Source organism: Pristiophorus japonicus, chromosome 15 (assembly GCF_044704955.1).
Source record: "Pristiophorus japonicus isolate sPriJap1 chromosome 15, sPriJap1.hap1, whole genome shotgun sequence".
NCBI lineage: Eukaryota > Metazoa > Chordata > Chondrichthyes > Pristiophoridae > Pristiophorus > Pristiophorus japonicus.
The window spans coordinates 126339628-126366626 of NC_091991.1; the positions used below are offsets into that span (position 1 = coordinate 126339628).

At 45.3% G+C, this 26999-nt stretch overlaps 1 protein-coding gene across 1 annotated transcript in view; it reads right to left on the reverse strand.

Annotated features, from left to right (window-relative positions):
• The window catches only part of rgs11 (regulator of G protein signaling 11), a 247511-nt gene that overhangs the window by 96610 nt on the left and 123902 nt on the right, over positions 1–26999 (reverse strand). The window contains exons 8-9 of the mRNA XM_070856713.1: positions 21262–21343; positions 7405–7473 (exon numbers count right to left, since the gene is read on the reverse strand). Of these exons, the coding sequence (XP_070712814.1) occupies positions 7405–7473; positions 21262–21343 (151 nt within the window). The remainder of the gene's footprint in view (positions 1–7404; positions 7474–21261; positions 21344–26999) is intronic.

The window sequence follows — 26999 nt, forward strand, 5'->3', positions numbered from 1 at the left end:
CGCTGAGTATGGTCGCAGACGATCTGTACGTTCAGGAAGTGGAATCATTTTCGGTTTTGGAAAACCACTGGATTGAGTAAAGGTGCTTGCAGGGCAATGTGAATACAATCAAGAGCACCCTGAACCTTGGGGAAGCCAGCAATTTGTCCAAAACCTACAGCCCTCTCAATTTGGGCCTCCTTGGTCATTGGGAAGTCCATCTTGAGTGCGTGCAGTGTAGTAGTCACCTGACGAATGCAGCAATGTGTAGCGTGCTGCGAGATGGAACATATGTCCCCTGCTGATGCCTGAAAGGAGCCAGAGGTATAGAAGGCAAGTGCCACAGTCACCTTCACCTCGACGGGCAATGCAGTCCTGTTGCCACTGGTAGACTGTAGGTCTACCTGTAGGAGCTGGCATATCTCTGTCAGCATTTCTTTTCAGAAGTGCAGCCTTCTAACGCACTGTGCCTCAGCGAGTTGCAAGTATGGGCGATGTTCCCTGTAAAGTTGTTGGGGGTAAGGCCTCCTCCCCATACATCTGTGACCTCTTCGATTACGTTGAAAATCATCGATAAGCCTTCTTCCAGCTCGACGCCGTGTAATTATAGCAGCCGGGATTAATGGCTGACAAAGTATGGCCCCATCTTTTAAAATGTCCTTGAAAACAAACTATAAATTCACACAAACTTCACAATGAAAAGTATGCTGTAACACAGTGTTCTTCTCCCAATGCTTTCCCAATCACTCAGAACTCCAACTTTCGCCTCCGTTTCTAAGATGGTGCCGTTAGTGTCTGGTGTGACCGGGGCTGCGACTGCTTTTTGCTGGCGGGTTCCCGGGCGGACGCTAAATGGAGCGATATGCTCGAAGGTTCTGCCCGGGGACCTAGCGCAGTGATGCATGATGATTTACTTCATCCAAACGGTGAAAACAGCGGGCGGGCGCTAAGTGTTAGCACCGCCACAAAACCATTGCCAAAAGTTCTGCCTGGGCGCAAAATCTTGTGTGCCTCGTTTCACGCCCCAAAATATCCTTTTTGTGCCCTGCCCAGGTGCTAAACGGGGTGCAAACGAGTCAAAAAACCAGCCCAATGGATTCAGGGTGGAAGGGTTGGCCTGAGGTCAGGGAACGCTTAGTAGGAGAGGAGATGTCACGTGGGAGAATCTGGGGAAAGGGATGGAGTCTCGGAAGACTATATTTTAAAATATTGTTGGTGTGCTCTTGGCAGATCTGTATGGGGCTGGGGTATCATCGGAGGTCAAAAATGTTTATAAAGGTGTGTGTGTGTGTGTGCGGAGAAGTTGCTGAGGATAGTAGAACATGGATTCATGGAGGGTGCAGAGATTTATTAGAATGTGACTGTGGATGAGAGACGTCAGTTATGTTTTGAGATGAGCTACATTGTTCTCTTTAGAGCAGAGAATGTTAAGGGGAGATTTAATAAGTGTTCAAATTATGAAGGAATCTGATAGAATAAATAAAGAGAAACTATCTGTAACCAGAGGACACAGATTTAAGGTAATTGGCAAAAGAACCAGTGGGGAGAGAAGAAGTTTTTATTTTTTAATGCAGTGAGTTATGATCTGGAACGCGCTGCTAGAAAGGGTGCTGAAGCAGATTCAATAGTAACTTTCAAACGGGAATTGGATAAATACTTGAAAAGGAAACATTTGCAGTGCTATGGGGAAAGAACAGTGGAATGGGAGTAATTGGGTATCTCTTTCCAAGTCGGCACAGACACGGTGGGCTGAATAGCCTTCTCCTGTACAGTGTGGCCCCGATATTAGCTCGGAGACGGGTTGGGAGTGTGGGAAACCCAGAGGTTGGTTCAGTGGCTTTTTAGCTCAGCAAGTCCATGAGCATTTTACGTCCGGGTTTGGCATCCAATGAGCAGCAGCGATGAGGATCCACATGACACAATCACAACTCCAGTTAAAGGGACAATCTGAAATTGGAATTGGGAGGAGTTGGAGTCGGAAAGAACAGAAGAGGAAGTTTGAGAATGGATTCCAGACAGTGAAAGGCTGTGCCTTGGTTCAATGACGCCTGGCTTCATGTGCTGCTGGAATCAGTGAGGAGTCGGACAGAGATAACCTTCCCCAGTAACGGGAGGAGGAAACTTGCTGGTAACACCAAGAAGGCGTGGCTGGAGGTGGCCCAGGAGGTCAGCAGCAGGAGCTTAGTGGCACACTCATGGATTCAGTGCACGAAGCACTTTAATGACCTAATCAGATCAGGAAAGGTGAGTAAAGTTGCACATTCACCTACATCTTGCTGTGCGCATCACCCTATCTCCTCACTCTTCCTCCTCAATCCTACTCCATCACATTACTCCTCACACCCACTTACCTTGTAGGTGCATCCATCTTTTTCTTCCTCACATCCCCATCTATTTATCCACCGCTGCAAATCACCCTCATCCTTATGCAATTTCATGCCTCTCTCCGATAGATTAAGTGCATTTGGTGAGGGTGACTATCAAGTGAAAATGTGCCATGACACTCATTCGCAGGTCTGTCCTTTCCCTTGTTACAGGAGAAGAAAGCAGAGAACACGAGGGAGAGGGAGAGAACTGGAGGTGGGCCTCCACAAGGTCTTGGTGAGGCCTCACCTGGAATATTGTATTCAGTTTTGGTCTCCTAATCTGAGGAAGGACATTCTTGCTATTGAGGGAGTGCAGCGAAGGTTCAACAGACTGATTCCCGGGAAGGCGGGACTGACATATGAGCAGAGACTGGATCAACTGGGCCTTTATACATTGGAGTTTAGAAGGATGAGAAGGGATCTCATAGAAACTTACAAGATTCTGACGGGACTGGACAGGTTAGATGCGGGAAGAATGTTCCCGATGATGGGGAAGTCCAGAACCAGGGGACACAGTCTTAGGATAAGGGGTAGGCCATTTAGGACCAAGTTGAGGAGAAACTTCTTCACTCAGAGTTGTTAACCTGTGGAATTCCCTACCGCAGAGAGTTGCTGATGCCAATTCATTGGATATATTCAAGAGGGAGTTAGATATGGCCCTTACGGCTAAAGGGATCAAGGGGTATGGAGAGAAAGCAGGAAAGGGGTACTGAGGTGAATGATCAGCCATGATCATATTGAATGGTGGTGCAGGCTCGAAGGGCCGAATGGCCTACTCCTGCACCTATTTTCTATGTTTCTATTTCCAAGCTTGCAAGTGAAGAGGAGAAAGCGCTGGCGACCAGTAACGTTTCAGCATCGGAGATGGAGATGGACAGCTACCTGGTGACCTACATGTCATGAGAAAATGTTGTGTTGCTACTTTTCTGTTGTTTAGTTAAGCATATAAATGTTATTCTTTTGCACCACTTTCCCGTCTTGCCCATTCGTGGTCGCTGGGTGGCAAGTTGCCTTTCAAGTTGTTTGATGAACAGTGGGAAGACATCAATTGATGGGAACCAATGGAGGGTTGTGCAAGGGGTGGTTGGTTGTTTGCAGGACTGTTTTGTGTCAGTGGCATTGTTGGGGGGGGGTGGGGGTGAGGGAGTGGGAAGAATGGCCGTTGCAGGTGCTTCTGACATCGATCCACTGGTGCAACCTAAGTGACCCTTGAATTAAGGAGGACATCCCTGGCAGCAATGTGAGCAGTCGGTGGTGCACTGCCCTCATCACCTTCCTCCTCCTCGGAACTGTCTGAAGATCTGAGCTCTTTGCCTTGTTCATCTGGTCTAAATCCAACTGCTGAGCAATGATATGCAACGCGCAGCACACCATGACCATTCTGGAGAACCTGGCTGGTACGCACGGAAGGGCAGCTCCAGAATGGATCTGTCCAGGCACCTGAAACGCACCTTCAGCATGCCGATGGCCTATTCAATCACGCATCTGGTGGTCATATGCTTTTATTACAGCACTTTTGATCACATCGTTCGCATGCCTGACAAGAGACTCCCAAAGCAAGCGCTCTACTTGGAACTCCTACACGGCAAGCGAACTTCAGGTAGGAAGAGGAACCGTTTCAAGGACACCCTCAAAGCCTCCTTGATAAAATGTAACATCCCCACCGGCACCTGGGAATCCCTGGCCCAAGACCGCTCTAGGTGGAGGAAGAGCATCCGGGAGGGCGCCGAGTACCTCGAGTCTCGTTGCCGAGAGCATGCAGAAAGCAATCTCTGGCAGCGGAAGGAGCGTGCGGCAAACCAGACTCACCATCCACCCTTTCCTTCAATGATTGCCCCACCTGTGACAGAGACTGCAATTCCCATATGGGACTGTACAGTCACCTGAGAACTCACTTTAGGAGTGGAAGCAAGTCTTCCTCGATTCCGAGGGACTGCCTATGATGATGATGATGCCGGGTTTCATTGGTTGGGTTTCTGACAGGTGTCATCAGCCAAGTTTGAAGTATGAAGTTGTCTCCTAGCAGCCACCCTTTAAGTCTGCTTGTAGGTCCGAAGACATCTGGGAGCTTGGACTGCCGCAGAATGAAAGCATAATTCCAGATGTGCAGGAATCTTGCACACACCTACATAAATATCTTTTTGTGGTTGCACACCAGCTGCACATTGATGGAGTGGAAGCCCTTGTGGTTGACAAATATTCCTGGTTGATTTGTGGGCGGTTGACTGGGAGATCCTGGATATGTCTCCGGCAGAGCCCTGGAAGGATCCGGAGGCAAAAAAGTTGAGGGCAGGGGTGACGATGACAGCAGCTGGCAACGCATGGCCACCAGATCCAGCAGGAAGCAGGTCTTCTTCTGGGAGGCTGCAGATACCTTCCGCCACCTGAGGCGACAAACTGAGCCTCCTGAAACACTGCTGTTTGGACATGTCAAGAAAGCTCAGCCTCTCCCTGTACACCCTATGTCGTGGGTAGTGCCTCCTGCGAGCTGCACTGCTCTACTGCCCCCCTCTGCTGCCGCCCTCCCATCCTCTGTTGCTCCCCTCTCTCTGCCTGACATCAGTAGTGGGGAAAATGTTGGAATCAATTATTAAAGATGAAACAGCAGTGACAGGATCGGTCCAAGTCATTTATGAAAGGGAAATCATGCTTGACAAATCTTGAGGATGTAACTGGTAGAGTGGACAGGGAGAACCAGTGGATGTGGTGTATTTGGACTTTCAAAGGCTTTTGACAAGGTCCCACACAAGAGATTGGTGTGCAAAATTAAAGTACATGGTATTTGGGGTAGTGTACTGACGTGGAAAGAGAACTGGTTGGCAGACAGGAAGCAGAGAATCGGGATAAATGGGTTCTTTTCAGAATGGCAGGCAGTGACTAGTGGGGTGCCGCAGGACTCAGTGCTGGGACCCCAGCTATTTACAATATACATCAATGATTTAGATGAAGGAATTGAGTGTAATATCTCCAAGTTTGCAGATGACACTAAGCTGGGTGGCAGTGTGAGCTGGGAGGAGGATGCTAAGAGGCTGCAGGGTGATTTGGACAGATTAGGTGAATGGGCAAATGCATGGCAGATGCAGTATAATGTGGATAAATGTGAGGTTATCCACTTTGCTGGCAAAAACAAGACGACAGAATATTATCTGAGTGGCGGCAGATTAGGAAAAGGGGAAGTGCAACGAGACCTGGATGTCATGGTACGTCAGTCATTGAAAGGTGGCATGCAGGTACAGCAGGCGGTGAAGGCGGCAAATGGCATGTTGGCCTTCATAGCTAGAGGATTTGAGTATAGGAGTAGGGAGGTCTTACTGCAGTTATACTGGGCCTTGGTGAGGCCGCACCTGGAATATTATGTTCAGTTTTAGTCTCGTAATCTGAGGAAAAACATTCTCGTTATTGAGGGAGTGCAATGAAGGTTCACCAGACTGATTCCAGGGATGGCTGGACTGACATATGAGGAGAGAATGGATCAACTGGGCCTGTATTCATTGGAGTTTAGAAGAATGAGAGGGGATTTCATCGAAACATATAAAATTCTGACAGGATTGGACAGGTTAGATGCAGGAAGAATGTTCCCGATGTTGGGGAAGTCCAGAACCAGGGGTCACAGTCTAAGGATAAGGGATAAGTCATTTAGGACCGAGATGGGGAGAAACTTCTTCACTCAGAGTTATTAACCTGTGGAATTCTCTACCGCGGAGAGTTGTTGAGGCCAGTTCGTTAGATATATTCAAGGGGGAGTTAGATATGGCCCTTATGGCTTAAGGGATCAAGGGGTATGGAGAGAAAGCAGGAAAGGGGTACTGAGGTGAATGATCAGCCATGATCTTATTGAATGGTGGTGCAGGCTTGAAGGGCTGAATGGTATACTCCTGCACCTATTTTCTATGTTTTTATGCTCCCCTCTCTCTGTTGACGCTCCCTTCTCTCTCTGCTGCTGTGCAGCTGCAGGTCTCTCAAGAGCTTGCTGCCGCTGTTGCTCATATTGCATCTTGTCCGAGGCAGCCAAGGCACCACCCATCCTGCTGTGATTCAGAAAACCTCCAAAGTGTAGAAAGTAAACCATCAGCAAAAGTACTGTGAACAAATCCTTTCCCACTAGCAGGTGAGTAAGCAGCTGTGAGTCCTGAGTATTTATTGCAGTATTTCCCTGAGGTTGATTCAGCCCCTTCAATTGCCGCAGTGTTCTCACCTTGCCTTCACTGGCGAGTTTTAGGAAGCCCAGGAAACCTGTGGGTGTGCCGCTAAATGTAAAGCGAGTTAAAATATTGCTCCAATTGAGCAATTAGCACATGTTAATAGACACTCCACGCCTCCCGAGGGGTTCTGTACAAGCAGCCTAACGCGCTCAGGCCGAATGCTGAAGTTGGCGGGTTGGAGCCGGCTTCCCGATGCAGACATTTTTCCCGGTTTTAACCCCCCCACTTGCTCCTAAACCCACATGCTCTTCTGAGTTAAAATTCCTCCATATGATTCGATGAAGTAAGCTGCTGGAAAAATTTAATTTTTTTGATAAAATAATAAACGGATAAAAATTGAATTCTCAATGTTATTTTTAGGTGTATCCAGTGGGGTGGGTGTGGGAGCAATGGTACTAGTGCAAGGCACCGAATGCCTGGCCACCCACCCCTCGCCCCCTCCCCAGAGTTAAATTGGATTCAATGAGAATTTCTGGATTTTGGGCATTTTCCAATGGGTCATTGATATATGTGAGAGGCAAAACCTATAGTTACAGATACTTTATTGGTCTGTCACAATTCTGATTAAAGCAAAGATTGATCATTTATTTAAGTACGTAAGTCCTAAAGATGATCTTTATGCCTTTACCCATTCAGACTGGTACATAATTCCCAACATCTAAACAACTATCATTAATATCCTGTAGCTGTTGGCTTATAGGTTTTTGGTATTCAGTCTTCCCCGCCCTGATCTTTTTGGTTGGGAGGTGAGGGGTAAACCCCAGTAAAGTAACTTGCATTATGCATAAAAATGCCACCTTTAAATGCCACTGTGCAATGTTAAGTTTGAAGACTATTGTAGAGGATAAAATACTTACCAATTTGACTCTTGTTGTATGGATATTATTTCGTTTTGGGCCAGAATCCATGATATTTAGAGCTCCAGGCTGGAAGTACATGAATGCATGGTTATATCTACGGTCTGAGAGTAAATTTAATAAGATCGAGGTTAGGAATTAACGCATGACACCAAGATTACCAGCCTAATGGCAATCCAGCAGATCTACATTTGAATTAATGAGTCATTGCATCATTACAATTTATAAATATAATACATTTAATACTTACTCTTCCGGAACCAACAAGGTAATTCCAGCGCTTGCAGCACTGGTTTGGCTCACGAACCTCATGCCACTGACGAGACCACTTCGCCAATCTCCACCCATATATGTTGATAAACCCTGGGGGGGGGGGGGGTGATTTCCCACGACCACCCCAGGTCAATTGGGCCCAACGTGTTTCTACCTCATGGACGAGGGCAGCATTAGCCCCCTCAGAAAAATGCTTCGCACACCTTCTGCCACCCATCTCCTCTCCCACCTCACCCAGATCACTCACTTCGCCCAACAACTCCTCCACCAAGACATCACTCAGCACCTCCTCTACGTGCTTCAGTATTTCTTTTGAATTATTTTCAATTATTTTCGGCCAAAAATCAATTTGTCACTATCCCACAAAACCAGCTTTCCAACTACACCACACTCAACTCTCTCCTTCTGTTCCGCGCATGTGCGGATGACCCCTGACCTCCCGAATTGCGGGAAAAGTTAATCACCGAAAAAAAACACGCATGCGCAGAACGGCCATTGCTGTGGAACGCCGGCCATGCACGACGGAATAATTTGCTAACGCCCATTTCACATCACTATGGTTAACGCTCAAATAAAAAAATCGAAACTAGCAGTTTTTAAAATGGGCGCTATTCCAGCGATCCCGAAAAATAATATTATCACTAACGCTGGAAATACCATGCATTTTTGGGTGATATAGATCCCGATGGAAAGTCTAGCCTCATGGGCCCAAAATTCAGTATAGCTGGAAAGCTGGTGCTCCCTCCCACCTTTTTGTGGACATTAGCGCCAACATTTTTTTGTGGCTCGGCCACCCTATATTCAGCTCCAAAAGTGAACAAATGAGTTCCAGCGCTAATAAACCCTTCCAAAGTGGATTTTTCAGCAGTGTGGCTGTCTTAATTTAAGCGTCATCACCACCGAGAAATTCAGCATGCAGATAGGATTTCCAATGAGCTAGCTGCTCTCTGACCTTTTTAAAGGCCAGGGTTTGCAGCAAGACCCTGAGGGGTGGGGGGGCAGGGGTGGGGGGGGAAAGGAGGTTGGAAGGATGGCTGGTGCAAGGAGAGCCAGCAGGTTCACTGATATGGAGCTGGAGACACTGATGGACAATGTGGAGGACAGAAGAAGAATACTGTTTCCTGATGTGGGGAGACCTGGCAGACAGGTAGTACATAAGGCATGGAGGGAGATTACAGCGGTGGTGTCAGGCACCTCCATATATGTGAGGACGCATCCTCCCAGGAGGGTGCACCCGGCCCTTCCAGGGTGGCGATGGGTCAACGCCTACTAGCTCTGGGGCGACAGGGATCCTCCTCCGCCTCCTGAGGTGGCACTGCTGGCTCGACCTCCAGCGGCTGTCCCCTCATGATGACCAGGTTGTGCAGCATGCAGCAGACCACGATGATTATGGAGACCCTTTGAGGAGAGTACTGCAAGGTGCCACCAGGGCGGTCCAGGCACCAGAAACCTCTGCTTAAGGATGCCTATGCATTGCTCAATGATGCACCTAATGGCACAATGAGCGTCATTGTATGCATGCTCTGGCACTGTCCTGGGGTTCCACAGTGGAGTGAGCAGCCAAGGGAACAGGGGATATGCCTTGTCCCCTAGCAGCCAACCGCAATCCTGATTCGAGCCGGTGAAGACGCCGATAACACTGATTTGGCGCAGAATGAACAAATCATGGCTGCTGCCTCCCTTGCCCGCTGCCTGTCTGCAAGGTGCTGATGGTGACGCCTTCTCCTGCATGCCGTCCTGCTTCTGACCAGGTGTACCAGGTGTCACCCTCCCAACACTCCTCCCACCCTCAGGGTGAACCCTGCCAAGCAGGTCTCTGCAGCCCACAGGACTCCACTAAAGAGCCAGGCCTGAAAGTTGTACAAAAGTACAGTGGTATGTGCAAACCTCTGAGCAGCTCTCGACAGGTTTAATGGAACCAAAACAATAAATAAAATTATATGAAAAGATAAATACTGCGCATGCTGGAAAATGAAAGAAAAACAATAATAAGTAATAAAACTATTTACCTACCAAAGGGCCCCAGCGGTGCTGCATCGATAACCTTGCGGGGGCACTTGCCGGGAAAAGTCCTACCTTTTCTGCGGTGAATTTCGCTGTGGTAGTCCCTTTCCAGCGGCCCGCACGCTGCAGAGCTCACCGCTGGAAACTCTCCTTTACAGCGGCTTCACCGCACCGTTTCCGGCAGAAGTGAACACCGCTGAAATCCTCCGAGCTGAATATGGCTCGGGGAGGGAAAGTGCCAAACCCCCGCGGCCCATCGATTTTTTCGATCGATCGGCCAAACTCCACAGTTGTCGTCCCTTCAGGGATGGTGAATTTCGGGTTCTAATTAGCATGTTTGTTCTTTCAACATCTAAACAAATAGCACAGGAACCCGAGCATCTAGTATATCTGGGGGATATTCGGCAGCAGTAAACTTAAGGAGCTTATATGATTTTTGCAAGTCACTGGAGCAAAGTTCACACAGTTTAAATTCATGATCTAAACTCAATTTTGCAAATGGAAAATCTGTATCGCAGCAATCCAGTTTTGAGATTTGAAAACGCGTAGAAGATCACCCTTTTGTTTGATCCTCAACTCCAGTATCAACTCTTCTCATGTTGTACAAGTTAACTTTTACATCTTTACATTCTATTTCTTATCTGTTGGTCAGTCACAAAATAGTCTGGTGTCAGTACATTGTCACTGAACTTCAAAAGCTTTTATAGTCGCTCAGCCATGTTTCCTTTGCGAAAAAAGATTTGAAAACTAGAAAAAAATTATTTTAAATTTAAAACGTTAGGTAAACCTATTGCCAAACAATATATTGTGGAATGTGGAAACCGGGTGATGAAATCCAGGCAAATCAGGGAAAATTAATGCTCAATCAAGACAGTGGCTTAGTGAACCAATTCTCACTTTTGTGAAACAATATTGTTCAGATTTACCTTTTAAGGAAGCTCTCTTTGGTGTAATAGTCCTTAAATGGGCTTCAATATTAAATCAGTAAAATGCTTACCAGGTGAAGGAGATACCCTCAGGCAAGTGGACAATAAACTACATGCAAATAATGATAAACTTCGGAACACAGATAATTTTCTGAAGTATCTCATTAGGAAAAGTCGCTTATTTTGCTGGTTTAATGAATTTGAGCAGTCCAAGCTGTTCTTAAAATAATGATGTTGCTGATTGGAGCAGATGAGGTTATTTTTCAGAAGTGGTTAATTATTACCCATGAATGATTCCCAATGTTCACAGGGAATGTCAGTGCTGACCTCTGGTTTGAGGTATACGTGATGAAATGAATTTCAGATCTGTTACATGATGCATATTCTCCAGTGGTGTGTAATATCCCACCCTTCGGTCTGCACAAGGAATGAAAATACTGCAGTTTACTGAGAAATGAACAGCAGCTGATCACTGGAAAATTCGATGTCCAATATGCATTAATAATAGGTATTTGCCCATGTAATGTCATTAAAGTTATTTATTTCCATGTTTTACACTCCACTCTTCCATTCCATTAAAACAACCGATTCAATGTTTTGCGAGCGATGCACACAGATGGTGGGATTGAGATAGGAATTGTTGAGAATGTGTGAGCCAGCAGTACATGACTGAGGGGTATGAGGCAGTGAGCAGCATAAACAAAGCTTTTGAGTTGTTTTGAACATTAATAATGTTATTAACCAATAAATACACTGATTTGATTAACATATTTTTCTACTCGTCAAAATACTCACAAGGAATCAATTTTAGAATTAAATTGCTGAATTTCTTTTACTGTCTTTTCTGACAATGTGTGGATGGATGTGCTTGGATGGACACTTGAAGTGTCGTAACCTGCAGGGTTACGGACCTAGAGCTGGTAAGTGAGATTAGACTGGATTACCTCTTGTTGGCCGGCGCAGATACGATGGTAAGTACTGCAGGGAATTGAATATGTCCAGGGTGATCTTCTGGACTAGTTTCGACCTATGTCCAGGGTGATCTTCTGGATGGGTTGGAGAGGAATTTTCCCAGATTTTTTTTTACCCCAATTAGTCTGAGTTTTTATCTGGCTTGTGCCTCTCCCAGGAGATCACATAGCTCCGGTTGGGGTGCAGTGTGGAAGGTTGGGGTGCAGGGGGTGTCGCAGTTGTGTGGGGCAGACTGGTTGGGCCGGATGCTCTTTAACTTTCCGCCATTGTACATAGGTTTATATGTAACCTTCAGGGCTGCTGACCGAGGGCCATGTGGCTTTTTGTCAGCCGGCGCAGACACGATGAGCCGAAATGGCCTCCGTCTGCGCTGTAAATTTCTATGTTTCCAGATTATGCAAACCGAGAGTGAATAATCATTCTGTGCTTAACTTGTCCCATTATCATCTCCTTTCGCCTCGCACCATCATCCCTTTTGTCTCTTACTCTCTTCTGCCTTCCATTCTATCACAGACCTTCCCTTTTGTTCTTTCCTCCTCTCCCCACTATCTCTGCCCCTGTACTCGCTTAAAAACCAGTTACATCTCTAACTTTTTCCAGTTCTGACAAAGGGTCACAGACCTGAAATGTTAACTGTTTCTCGCTCCACAAATGTTGCCTGACCTGCTGAGTATTTCCAGCATTTTGTGTTTTTATCTCAACTACCTCCTCTTTCACTAATTTAATTCCCTTGCATTACTTGCTCCGCATTTAATGTCAGTTAATTAACTAAATCTGGAATAAAAAGCTAATATCAGTAATGGTGACTGTGAAGCTACCAGATTGTCCCAAAAACCCATCTGATGTCCTTCTAATGTCCTTCCTTCAGGAAAGAAAATCTGCTGTCCTTACCCGGTCTGGCCTATATGCCACTCCAGACCTACAGCAATGTGGTTGACTCTTAACTGCCCTCTGAAATGGCCCAGGAAGCCATTCAGTTGTAACAAACTGCTACAAAAAACAATAATAAAAAAAGCGGTCCACCCTGCAAAATCCTCCTCACTAACATCTGAGGCATCAGAACTTGTACCAACATTGGGAGAGCTGTCCCACAGACGAGTCAAGCAACAGCCTGACACAGTCATACTTACAGAATCACACCTTTCAGCCAATGTCCCAGACTCTTCCATCACCATTCTGTTCCTACAGCAGGACAGACCCAGCAGAGGTGGCAGCGCAGTAGTATATAGTCAGAAGGGAGTGGCCCTGGGAGTCCTCAATATTTACTCCGGACCACAAATCTCAAGGCATCAGGTTAAACATGGGCAAGGAAACCTCCTGCTGATTACCACCTATCGCCTTCCCTCAGCTGATGAACACTACTTGGAAGAAGCAAGGACATTGAAGTCCCTCACACAGAGTATATTCTATGTCTATCACCAAGAGTGGCTCGGTAAAACCAATACTGACCGAGCTGGCCGAGTCCTGCCAGACTGGGCCTGCGGCAGGTGGTGAGAGAACCAACACGAGGAGAAAATCTAATTGACCTCATCCTCACCAATCCATGACAGTATTGGCAGGAGTGACCGCACAGTCCTTGTGGCACTGAGGACACCCTCCTTCGTGTTATATGGCACTACCACCGTGTTAAATGGGATAGATTCAAAACAGATCGAGCAGCTCAAAACTAAGGCACTGTGGGGCATTTGCAGCTGCATAATTTTATTCCACCACAATCTGTAACCTCATGGCTCAGATTATTATTCACTCTACCATTACCATCAAGCCAGGGGACCAACCCTGGTTCAATGAGGAGTGTAGAAGAGCATGCCAGGAGCAGCAGCAAATGAACCTAAAAATTAGGTGCCAACCTGGTGAAGCTACAACACAGGACTACATGTATGCTAAACAGCCGAAGCAGCATGCTATAGACAGAGCTAAGTAATCCCACAACCAACGGATCAGATCCAGTCATGAGTGTGAGTGGACAATTAAACAATTAACAAAAGCAGGAGGCTTCATGAACAACCTCATCCTCAATGATGGCGGAGCCCAGCATGTGAGTGTAAAAGACAAGGCTGAAGCGTTTGCAATGAGCTACAACCAGAAATGCCAATTGGATGATCCATCTCGGCCTCCTCCTTAGGTCCCCACCATCACAGAAGCCAAATCTTCAACTAATTTGATTCACTCCATGTAATATCAAGAAATGGCTGAGCGCACTGAATACAGCAAAGGCTATGGGACAGACAACATCCCGGCTGTTGTGCTGAAGACTTGTGCTCCAGAACTAACTGCACCTTCAGCCAATATGTTCCAGTACAGCTACAACACTGGCAGCTACCAGATGTGGAAAACTGCCCAGGTACGTCCAGTCCACAAAAAGCAGGATAAATCAAATCCGGCTAATTACCGCCCCATCAGTCTACTCTCAATCATCAGCAAAGTGTCCAGCTGCACTTACTCACCAATAACCTGCTCACTGATGCTCAGTTTGGGTTCTGCCATGACCGGCTCCAGATCTCATTACCGCCTCATTATAGTCCAAACATGGACAAAAGAGCTGAATTCTAGAGGTGAGGTGAGAGTGACTACCCTTGGCATTTGACCCGGTGTTGCATCAAGGAGCCCTAGTAAAATTGAAGTCAATGGGATTCAGGGTGAAAACTCTCCACTGGCTGGAGTCATACCTAGCACAAAGGAAGAGAGTTGTGTTTGTTGGAGGTCAATCATCACAGCCCCAGGACATCGCTGCAAGAGTTCCACAGGGCAGTGTCCTAGGCCCAACCATCTTCAACTGCTTCATCAATGACCTTCCCTCCATCATGTCAGAAGTGCGGATGTTCGCTGATAATTGCACAATGTTCAGTGCCATTCGCAACTCCTCAGATAATGAAGCAGTCCATGCCCACATGCAGCAAGATCTGGACAACATTCAGGCTTGGGCTGATAAGTGGCAAGTAACATTTGCACCACACAAGTACCAGGCAATGACCAGTTCCAACAAGAGAACGTCTAACCACCTCCCCTAAACATCCAACGGCATTATCATCGTTGAATCCCCCACCAACATCCTGGGGGTCATCATTAACCAGAGGCATAGCTGATTAGCCATTTTTCACTTTCACAGGATTCACTTCTGAAATAACTCCGAGCACCGTACTCCAGCCACAATGCACTTCCCCTTTAAGTATGTCATGTATGTATGCTTGGGTTTACTAGCCACCAGGTGGCGCCACTGTCGGAGGTCATTGGGCTGTGCGGCCCAGGTATAAAAGGCCAACCATCTTGTAATGTAATCACTTTGGGCCCTAATAAAGTAGAGCCAGGTTTGTACCTGTTCGGCGTTTACAGTATTCAGTCTTTTGAGTTATTGCATACACAACAAAGTAGCACTGGGCACTTGCGATATCGAGCTCTCTGCTGATGCATGAAGCTAATGAACAACACGGGAAGTGCTGGCTGCACACAGCAATCAGCAAACAGCAGCAGCACGAATTGACGTGCTGCTTGCATCGCAGGTTAATCGTGCATTGTGATCCCTGCGCCTGTTTTCAGGGGTTATCCAGTTTAACCCCCATGAACTTTGCTTCAACAACTGTTTGTGGCAATGAATTCCGCATTCTAACCACTCTCTGTGTATAGTGTGAAACTTGCCGATGCCGTTTGCCACTTGCTGGACCTCGCATGCAGTGGGTGAATTATTACAAAATTGTGGGTGATCTGCCCATGATTTTCCATCCATTGTTATGCAGGCCCCAATTTTAGCTCCTTCCCTCCCTATCTTTGTAGCCTTCTCCAGTCTTACAAGCTTTCGAGGTCTCTGCGGTCCTCCAATTCTGGCCTTTTGCGTATCCCCAAGTTTAATCGCTCTACTGGTTGCTGTGCCTTCAGCTGCCTTGGCCCCAAGCTCTTGAAATCCCTCCCTAAAGCTCACTACCTCTCTCCTTTATTTAATAGGCTGAATGGCCTGTTTCCATGTTGACATTCAATGATTGCCAATATACGTGGTAACAATTATGCAACACAATCTTTCGCTCTGACATGGTACATTTTCCCTTTAATTGGTTCCTGTTTGCAAAGCTCTTTCTGTATGATACAATTAAAATGAAAGCATATTTCTAATATGTAGTTTCAGCAGGGATGAAATGTACTATTGTAATCCATTGTGCAATGTAGCTAACGTGTTTCAAAGAAATTAAACAGAAAAAGGTTATTTACTAATGCACAATCCAATATGAATTTTATTTTGCCCATCTGTCTTCTTTCAATAAACATAAAAGCGACAATGTTTTGGCTGCAGTACTAAGTTGCAGATGCATCTACAACAGAGCCTAAGTTGCGGATTTAGCTGGATATATCATTAATATTTTGTGTCAATCAATAAAAGCTTTGGTTTCCAGCATGAAAGCAGCTTACTTTGTTACCTCCAGGAACAGCTCTGTGTTTTTCTGCCAGCCCATTCAGGTTGTTAATCTGGTGATTCTTGATCCATTCCCGCCCATTGGGCATTGTAACATATTTAGCTGTGGCTAAAAGCTGCTTTAATGTTTTCAGTTCTTTGGCCTGAAACTAGGAAGCACTGTATTAAGGACATGTCCGTCAACAACCTTTATTCAGTTCTGTGAATAACCGTGGAGGAAACCATATTGATCTGAAGATATGATGATGTCTATATTTTCTGCTTCTTTGTATCATCCCTGTTTCCAGCATTTGAAACGTGAGGTTAACAGATGCTTAGTTTTATGCGATAAAACGTCTGTGGTTCCCGATAGTTAATCAGTATAGACTTTCCAATGTTTGTGAGATTTAACGTGGATTTTTAAAAATCAAAATATAGATTAATCTCTTCTTCTTCAGTTAAGGTAATGGGACTGATTTTTGCCTTCAGGTATAAATCAATTCTAATGTAGTTTGCATTGTTTGAACATTCACTGGAATCTAAAGTGCAAATAGCACTCAATTCTCTGATCAGTTGCATAATTATTCTCGACTCCAGATGCAAACTTGGATGGATCGAGGGATGACTCAAGTAAAAATTGTGTGTAAGTGAAATTTACAGGGATGAGGAATATTAAAGTGCAGTGTCACAATGGAGGGCAAAAACTTGTGTAGAACCTTAAAAGATATCTCAATTGTAATGTGTTTGCTTCATAGGTTCTTTGCTTAAGAATTCATAGCAACACATTGCTATTAAGAACTAGTCGGTTTATTAGCAAAGGTTTAACAATCACATTACACATTACCAGTTCATCCACCAGGCTCACAACCACCTGCCTCATCGTGGATGCCCCAAACCCAACTGGCTGGAGTTTTATTGAGCCTTGTGAACATCACGTGACTGGCTAAGCCACTCCCAACTCAACAGCTCTACAAACCCGTGAGCATCCTCACAGGTTGCATACATTGCAGCAACGTATCAGCAACCTCTGCCAAAGCTGGAAGCACAGTCGATGAAGACATGGCAGGGACAAGTGAAAAGAAAGGGAACTCTGGCTGCAGAAGAATGAATCTACAGACAAGTGAAAGAAGCGCTCAGCACATAACCCTTGGTTTGATGGCTATTGATGTTGAGGTGGTGCAGCAGGAGCTGCTTGTGCAATGGGTTGCCCTCTGTGCCACCCCACAGCACCATCCTCTAGTTCAGTGCTGCAACGTGCCTGCAGGAAGGTGCAGCTTCGTTTCAGGCTATAGCTGACTGTTATGGTCCCAGTACTTGCACAAATCCTGACGGCACATGGTGCAGCTGGGCATCTGCCTCTCTGCTGGCACAGATCCCGAGAAGACTGTTCTCCAATTTACTCACAGCAAAATTACAGAAGTAGGTGATGGCATCATGGTAGACGTGGCCTACAATGATGAGCACCCACCAACATAATTTCAGCCAAAGCGGTACTATTGCCTCTCTTACCAATCTTTGAAGATTCAACAACAACAACTTGTATTTATATAGCGCCTTTAACGTAGTGGAGCGTCCCAAGGTGCTTCACAGCAGTGTTATAAGGCAAAACAGATAAATTTGATACCGAGGCACATAAGAAGAAATTGCAGATGACCAAAAGCTTGGTTAAAAAAGTAGGTTTTAATGAACATCTTGAAGGAGGAAAAAGGGCCCAGGCAACAGAAGGCACAGCCACCAATGGTTGAACAATTCTAATCAGGGATGCTGAAGAGGGCAAAATTAGAGGAGCGCAGAGGGAAGAGGGCATGGAACACTTTTCAGGTATCCGTCCATTAGGCTCCGCCTCTTCCTCCGAACACGAGAGCTTGGCAGATCGCCATTGGCTAACTGAATAAATTAGCAGGGACCAAGAAGTAGATAAATAATGACAACTGGCATAAAGGCCCACGAAAACCTAAGCATCAGCAGTAAAAAATAACAGAAAAAAGTCACAAAAGCTCTAGAATAATTAATTGAGAAATCTGTGGGCCTTTTAAAGGCCCTCCTGTCCAGGGCCTCCTTCCCCCCAGATTTCCTTGCGTAGGCTTTATGGTGCTCTTCCCCACCCTCTTTTGTATAGTGTAATGAAACTACTGCCTGCTCAGAATATCTGCTCCAGCACAGACAATGTAATGGGGTCCTAAATTAACGCGTCTCCCATGGAACTTGATTTCCACAGGACATCGTGGCTGCTAAAGCCACACTCGTGCCACAAATCAGGAGGTTGTGTAATGTATTTGCATCATGGATTCTCTGCTTAAGAATTCACAGCAACATGTTGCCATTAAGAACTAGTTGGTTTATTAATAAAGGTTTAACAATCACATTACACATTACCAGTTCATCCACGAGCCTCACAACTGCATACCTCTTTGTGGATGACCTAGATCCAACTGGCTGGGGTTTTATTGAGTCTTGCGAACATCACGTGACTGGCTAGGCCACTCACAATGCAACAGCTCTACAAACCTGTGAGCATACATTACAGGTAGCAACACAAAAGTTCGCTCCAGTGTCTTTACTCAGTGTCTGGACCAGATGATGTTTTGCCTCCGTCATTGTTCGTATGTATAGAACTACTAAGCCTCAGATAACGATACATTTAAAATCGCTTGTGTATTATTTTCAAAGAAACTCAGCCTGCTAGAATGTCTCATTATAACATAATTGGACAGCTATCCACGTGACTACATTGGTAATGGGCAGGTCCCCCCACTTTGAGCCTCTTATAAGATGCAAACTTCAGATGAAGTTTTTTTTTGATATTAAGGAAATCAAGGGATATGGCGATAGTGTAGGAAAGTGGAGTCGAGGTAGATGATCAGCCAGGTAGAGCAGGCTCGAGGGGCCGAATGGCCTACTCCTGCTCCTAAGTCTTACGTTCTTACAATGGTATATTTTGAATGCATTTCTCTTTAAGAAACTCATACTGATATAATTCTTCAACATATCGACAATGACCCTGAAATTCCACGGGATTTTCTCAATCTCCCATCGTAACTTCTGCGGGAGGCCAGAAACTGTGAATGGCTGAAAACGGCCCTTCATGCCATTTCCCGGGCACTCCAGCAGTTGCCTGCTGAAATTACGCTGCTTGATCAGGAGAACTCCCGTGAATTTTCCAGTCACGGTCTTTCTAATGGTATTTTCTCCTCTTGTTTCTTGGGCCGCCCACTGCCAGCTACCATTCCTGGTTAAGAGGGGGCCTTACGAGTTCCTTTGTTCTGAAAAAAGTGCATCGGGTCAGCCTGCACTCAACAGTCCTCACGGTGGGCCTCTGCTTGTTACTTGCTGACAGTGGCAAGATTACGATGTTGATCGCAATATCATCATCATCATCATAGGCAGTCCCTCAGAATCAAGAAAGACTTGCTTCCAATCTAAAAATGAGTCCTGAGGTGGCTGTACAGTCCAATACGAGAACCACAGTCCCTGTCACAGGTGGGACAGATAGTCGCTGAGGGAAAGGGTGGGTGGGACTGGTTTACCGCAAGCTCTTTCCGCTGCCTGTGCTTGGTTTCTGCATACGAATTTGCATTCTGTCATTGGCATAACACGTGCCACCACACTGTATCGTAGGTATTATCTGGGACCGAGATTCAATTGGGTAGGTGTAGGGGCAGGCAACAGTGCGAAGCCTGGCTGGTTTTAATATAATTGGTGGGCTGTCCATGGGACCACAATGGAAATGGGCAGCTGGCCCACATTTCAGGGCTGGAGTTCCAGTGGGCAAACTGCAGAATCCTGCAGGACAAAGGCAGTGGGTAAAAACAGCTGCATTTCTCACTTCATATAGAACAAGAGGAGCAGATCAGGTCAGGCTCACTCGGAAATTCGCACAATCTGTTACGGAATGGGGAAATGGTGTTAAAATTTAAATACAGTAACATTTCAATTTACGGGGATCAGCTCCTGTCTGCCAATAGAGCAACATTTAATCGACAGCACAGGTTACCTGATTTATATCCTATAAATTCATGGCTAAGTGTGGAGACCCAGCATTCCATATTTTTTGAGGGGAATTATTTTTTTAAAAAGCTGTGGCTCAGTGGGTAGCACACTCACCTCTGAGTCAGAAAGTTGTGGGTTCAAGTCCCACTCCCGGAACTTGAGCACATAAATCTAGGCTGACACTCCAGTGAAGTGCTGAGGGAGTGCTGCACTGTCGGAGGTGCTGCTTTTCAGATGAGAAGTTAAACTGAGGCCACGTCTGCACTCTCAGGTGGACGTAAAAGATTCCATGGCATTATTTCGAAGAAGAGCAAGGGTGTTATCACCAGTGTCCTGGCCAATATTTATCCCTCAATCAACATAACAAAAGAACACATTATCTGGTCATTATCACATTGCTGTTTGTGGGAGTTTGCTGCGCGCAAGTTGGATGCCGCGTTTCCCACATTACAACAGTGACTACACTCCAAAAGTACTTAATTGGCTGTAAAGCGCTTTGAGACATCCGGTGGTCGTGAAAGGCGCTATATAAATGCAAGTTCTTCTTTCTTTCTTGGTGTACAGGTTACATTACATTTTACTTGCAGTTATAGAGTGAGTGTCCTACAGGAGTTCAGTCCATTTGGTTCGCACTTAGCACTGAAGATTTACAGAATTAGAATTTTCCCCTTAATATGAGGGCATTCAGGTTGAATTGGAATGGGCGAGGAGGGTGTTAACACATATGAAACCTCTTCAAATTCAAAGTATCCACTGGCTTTTTGCTTTCACAGAAAAACAGATGGGGTCACAGACTCCAAAAAAAATTTGAAATCCAAGAACTAAAAGTAATAAAACCAAGATTTGACTTATCAGATAGGGTTTTCCTCTGCCTTTCAGCCAGTTTAACGGGTTACTGGAGCAGAAAGGTTGGGGACTCCTCATGCTGGATCCTTGTCTGCTTTCACATCTGTTCGGGATTTCTGACACTGGAAACAGGAAGCACCCACCCAAATAAAATGATAATACTGATGTCATATGCTACATTGGCTGTCATTGTTGTCTGAGCAAAGCTGGTGCTAAGAACACCAGAATAGAACTGCAATTTTCCACACCCCCACCCTACCAGCACGCTCCCGAGAGCAAGTGGGAATATCAGCTGTAATCCACTGAAAAAACTTGGCCTGGTCTACAACAGGTCAATCAACCAGGTGAAAGGCCCGGACACACTCGCAGTAGTGATTCTGCTGGAGCGGAAAATCTCAGCCATCTTGCCACCATAAATCAATGGCCTTCAAAATAGCTTAACTGCGTCTAAGTAATCTGACTTACTGGAGGTCTGTTGACTAGCCAATAGGCCTGCTCCTGGCAATCCAGTACAATACGGTCTGACTTTCTCCGTTGCTTAGCTGCCCTGTTGATTAACAGAGATAAGGGGAAATAAATCAGTTTACCAGCTTGACTGAATCTGAATACACAGGTTACAAATAGTATTTACAGCGCAGAAACAGGCCATCCGGCCCAACCGGTGTTTATGCTCCACACGAGGCTCCTCTCACCCTCATCAGCATAACTTTCTATTCCTTTCCCCCTCACATACTTATCTAGCTTTCCCTTAAATGCATCTATGATATTCGCCTCAACTACTCCCTGTGGCAGCAAGTTCCACATTCTAACTGCTCTCTGGGTAAAGATGTTTCTCCTCAATTCCTCATTGGATTTATTAGTGTCTATTTTCTATTTATGACCCTCGTTTTGGATTCCCTTACAAGTGTAAACATCTTCTCTACGTCTACACTGTCAAATCCTTTCATAATTTTCATGACCATTATTACGTCACCCCGCCACCTTCACTTTCCGAGAGAAAAGAACCCCAGCATATTCAGCCTTCGCTGAGAAGTATCAGAAGCATCATCCTTCTCCGGTGCCTCTATCAATTTTATAATATGGAGGCCAGAACTGTGCACAGTACTCCAAATGTAGTCTAACCAAGGTTCGATATCATTTTAGCATATCTTCTCTGCTTTTCAATTCTATTCCTCCAGAAATGTGGGAAACGCAGCAGCCAATTTGCGCACAGCAAACTCCCACAAACAGCATTGTGATAATGACCAGATAATCTGTATTTTTGTTATGTTGATTGAGGGATAAATATTGGCCAGATCACCGGTGATAACTCCCTTGCATTTTTGAAGGGCTTGTTAACCTATGTCGCTACTTTTAATGATTGGTGAACCTGTACCCCGAGATCCCTTTGCTCCACTATCCCATTTAGACTCTTATTTTCAGGAGTATATGACCTCCTTTATTCTTCCTACCAAAATACATCACCTCACACTTATCTATATTGAAATTAATTTGCCATTTACACGCCCATTCTGCAAGTTTAACATCTTCTTGTATTTTATCGCAGTCTTCTTCAGTATTAACTATACCCCCATTTTATTTCGGATTCCCGATTCCAAATCGTTTATGTAAATGACGACCAACAGTCCCAGCATCGATCCTTGTGGAGCACCACTTCCTACCTTCTGCCGGTTTGAGTAAATACCTTTAACCCCTACTCTCTGTTTCCTGCTTTGCAGGCAGCTTGCTATCCATTCTGCTACTTCAAATGCTCCGACCTTAGTCAAGAGTCTATTGTGCTGTACCTTATCGAAGGCTTTTGAAAATCCAAGTATATTACATCTACGACATTACGCTTATCTACTTTTTCTGTTATTTCTTTAAAGGATTCAATTAGGTAGGTCTAGCATGAACAATTCTGGAATATTTATTAAAAGTAACTATAATAGACATTGGCCTAAAAATCCGGCTGCACAGTGCTCGTATTTCAGGTGTTAATGTGGCTACTAGTGTCAGCCGTGGCTCAGTAGGTAGCACACTCGCCTCTGAGTCAGAAGGTTGTGGGTTTAAATCCTACTCCAGGGACTTGGGCGTATAAATCTAAGCTGGCACTCCAGTGCAGTGCTGAGGGAGTGCTGCACTGTCGGAGGTGCCGTCTTTCTGATGAGATGTTAAACCGTGGCCCTGTCTGCTCTCAGGTGGACATAAAAGATCCTACTATTTCGAAGGCGAGCAGGGTAGTTATCCCTGGTGTCTTGGCCAATATTTATCCCTCAATCAACATAACAAAAACAGCTTATCTGGTCATTATCACATTGCTGTGGGAGCTTGCTGTGTGCAATTTGACTGCCACGTTTTGCATATTACAAAAGTACTGCGTGGCTGTAAAGCACTTTGAGATGTCCAGTGGTCATGAAAGGCGCTATATAAATGTAAGCCTTTCTTTTTACTAAGCCCCCAATATGGCAAGCAGGAAGCACGTCGTCCGCCATATTGGGAAAGGGAAGAAAAAAAAAGGCGTCTAGGGCCCGTGGCTGAAAGAGTGGTTAGCCCTGAAGGCGGCTGTGCTACAGCCAGCTGCACCCAGTAAAACCAGACCGTGGGTCTTCCGGTTACCTACACAATTAGTTTTTCACATTTACTTACCTGAATGTGGAGCTTGGAGGAGCAGGAATACACTTCCCAACCCCCACATTTAAAAAAAAAAGCTCGCCACTACTCCCAACAGTCTCCCCCCACCAAACCCCCCCCTCCCCATCGTCCCCTTCCGATTGAAACTGACCTCTGGGTTCCTTGCCACACTCCTGATCTTTTCTCCCCCCCCCCCCTCTATCCTTCCCCCTAAACCCGGCCCCCGATACTTCACTCCCAGCCTCTGATCCTTCTCCGCTGGTCTCCTATCCTGGCTCCTGGCTTCACTTACTCGAGATCTTGGTCTCCACATGCCGGAATTTTTAGGCCAATATGTCATAATTAAAGTTTATAATGACAAATTATCTGGAATTCCTGTAATGCTTCACAATAAGTAAGCACTGCTTACTGTTCCTTGTGTGTAATGTTCCCCCTATTTATTCTACTCTGCTGTTGACACCATGCTCCTTGGGTATGTAACGATGGGACTGTCTAGCCACTGCCAATGCGAGTCTTTGCAATCTCCCCATCCCCCCCCCACCCCCCAATAAGATATGCTTGAACAATGAGAGAAGTTGCATTCCTCCCTACAGATAACCAATAAAATATTGGCCTCAAGGAAAGTCTATGAAAATCTATACATTAAAATGACATCAATTTAATTTTACTTTGCGAGTAACTGGATGAGCTTTGGGAGTGGAGTGTACTTTTGTAATGGGCCATTACCAAATAGCCCCAGGTTGCAGAGAGAAGTGATGTGGTCTGATTATTGACTTTCGAAAGAAAAATCTGCGTTCCATTACCTGCTGTGTCCTCTTATCATGACAACATTAAACACGCTGCTGGTGGGAAAACTCACATTGATGCACTGCAGCTAAAGAGTATATTTCTAAAGCTTCAGTAGCATCTGAATAGTGCACAAATACACCTACAACTTATATTACATTAGTAAGCTCTACTAGGTCAAAAAGCTAAGTGTACTAAGAATAAAAAATTGATGTTAGCAGAACTGCAGGCGGCCCAAATCTTCCAGCTATTGAAGGCCGGACTCATTCTCTGGCTTCATCAATTCCGTAAAATCTTTGCTTCCATAGACTTTTTTCTAAATATCCTCAAGGAAATGATTAAACACAAGCAGAACTTCCATGAAAAGACATACATCAAGGTGCTAAAGAGCCTCTAAAATGGCCAAGATAGGGTCGAGTTGAAACGCTGGTTTAGCCCGTGTTTAGCACAGGATGCCATCATGGTAAAGGAGTTGAAGCCAGTGCTAGGAATGGCCGCCCGGAGGATTGTTAAAGGGCTGATTGCTATTTAAATTGTCTGCTAGCACTCATTAAAGAAGCTGCATGGCATTTTGGTGGATAGCACTTGACGCAACGCCCTCTCCTAACAGTGACCGGCTGAATAGGAGTAAACAAGTCGTTGCTGAGGATATCAATTGGTACCTAAAAGCATACTCACCTATTATCGTTCACTTGGAGCTGGAGGTTTAAAGAGGACTTTTGAAACACAGAGAGACTTTCTGGGACAGTTTGTCAAGACTTCACCAACACTCTTATTCTGGAAATGGTCTGAGGACTTCACCTAAATAAGTCAGTGCTGTGCTACTCTACTTTATTGGACACCTTAGAGGAGTCACCAGGAGACAGGGAGTGCTTGGTCCTGGGCATCTTGCCAGGGGTCTCCCTTGGTCTACAGAAGGAATGGGAGGAGGACATGAGGCCAGGCAGAGCAGGAGCGAGGAACAGTATTTATGTCGTGTAACATTTATTTGCTCTTTTTTCAATGAAGTATCTGCCATGCAGAAACCTATCTTTATATTTAAGAATCTCTGAACCAAGCTACTGAGGAATCTAGCACTATGGAATTTCTGTTTGCCCATGGCCGAGTGCGCACTTTCTCCCCATTGAGAATTTAGGCGCAGGATTACATAGGATTGTAAAGGATAAGCGACACAGAAACGGGCCAGTCGGCCCAACCAGTCCATGCCGGTGTTTATGCTCCACTCGAGCCTCCTCCAGTCTTTCCTCATCCAAGTTTATCAGCATAACCCTCTATTCCCTTCTCCCTCATATGCTTGTCTAGTCTCCTCTTAAATGCACCTATATATATTTGTTTCAACCACTCCATGTGGTAGCGAGTTCCACATTCTCACCCCACTTTGCCCAAAGAAGTTCCTTTTGAATTCCCTATTGGATTTCTTGGCGACCATCTTATATTGCTGACAGAGCCAAAGCTTAGGGATATGTAAATGTGCATGGGGATATTGTGGGAGTTTAACCAAAGCACTGTAAGCCTCCCGCTGTTTGTTCAGCCAGGGCTATACTAAGCATTAGAGCATTAGCTTGCAGGGTTAACCAGAGTCAAGTGGGAAGAACCCCAGCCTTCAGTGACAGGTCTGCTCCAGGTTCCATTAGTGAGCCAAAGTGGCCAGCCAAAGATTAAATGCACTGGATCATCGTGGATCTGCCCGTTTCAAATATTAGACTGAGTCTGCCACAACGGATTGATTTAGTTCCAAATTCCCAAATGACCTCAAAGAGACCCTGCTTATCTATCCGCAAGTAGGACAGTCACCCGCTGGTCATGGAAACACTGATACGATTCAGTTCTGTCACCATTTAAAAGAGCTGGATCAAGCCACTAATCGGTCTTCTTGGCTCCAATGACAATCAATTCAGTTTTGTCAGTGTGTCCCTATAAATTAGATTCTTGAGTCCTGGCATCATTCATGTTATTCCTCTCCAAACTTTCTGCAATGCTTCTATGTTATTTTGGATATAAGCGGAAGAAATTATTGTTTAACATATTCATCTGACATTCCTCTGTCTGCTATTTTAAATGGAGACATCAGCCCATTTGTTTTAAATGGATTCGAAATGGTTTAACAGCCTGTTAAAATAGTAGACAAAGGATTGTTGCATGAAAGTTTTTGTATCCTAATATCACAGTCATTTCTAGGTTAATGCAACCAATACCATACAAAGTATTCCAAGTGGTTATAAAAAATTGAAACCATCTGCTTAGCTTTATAATAAAATGCTCTTGACATGCAACCAAATGATCTGATGTGTCTTGTTAACACAGCCTCATGTTGATTGAATACTTTTAGCGTATATTCAACAATAACTTCAATTTTTCTTTCTTTTCCACTACTGTATTGCATTTTTCCGCATTAAATTCTGTTTGCCTTTCTGTGACCTATCTACTTAATGTGGCTGATTTTACAAACCATACTCCCAGCCCACCATCACTGCATATCAGGAAGCCATAGTGCGTATCCACAAATTCCCAATGAAATTGGTCCGAAATGGTTTGCAGCCATTTGAACATTTTCAATCTCCCTTCATTTGGATACTTGATCACAGAGCTTGGTGCCATCAGCATATATAACATTACCAAAAGTATCCATCTCGGCACTATCTATGTACAGTGTAAACAAGAGAATCCAGGGGAGGCATTTGTGGAATTCCACTAGGCACTGTCCCAAACACCTAGGGCTGGATTTTCAGGTCTTCTGCGCTCCGTTTCTCGCTCCGGAGAGGCGGCAATGGCGGCGGTGAGTTCTTCCGAGCGGGCAGTCAGCCTTC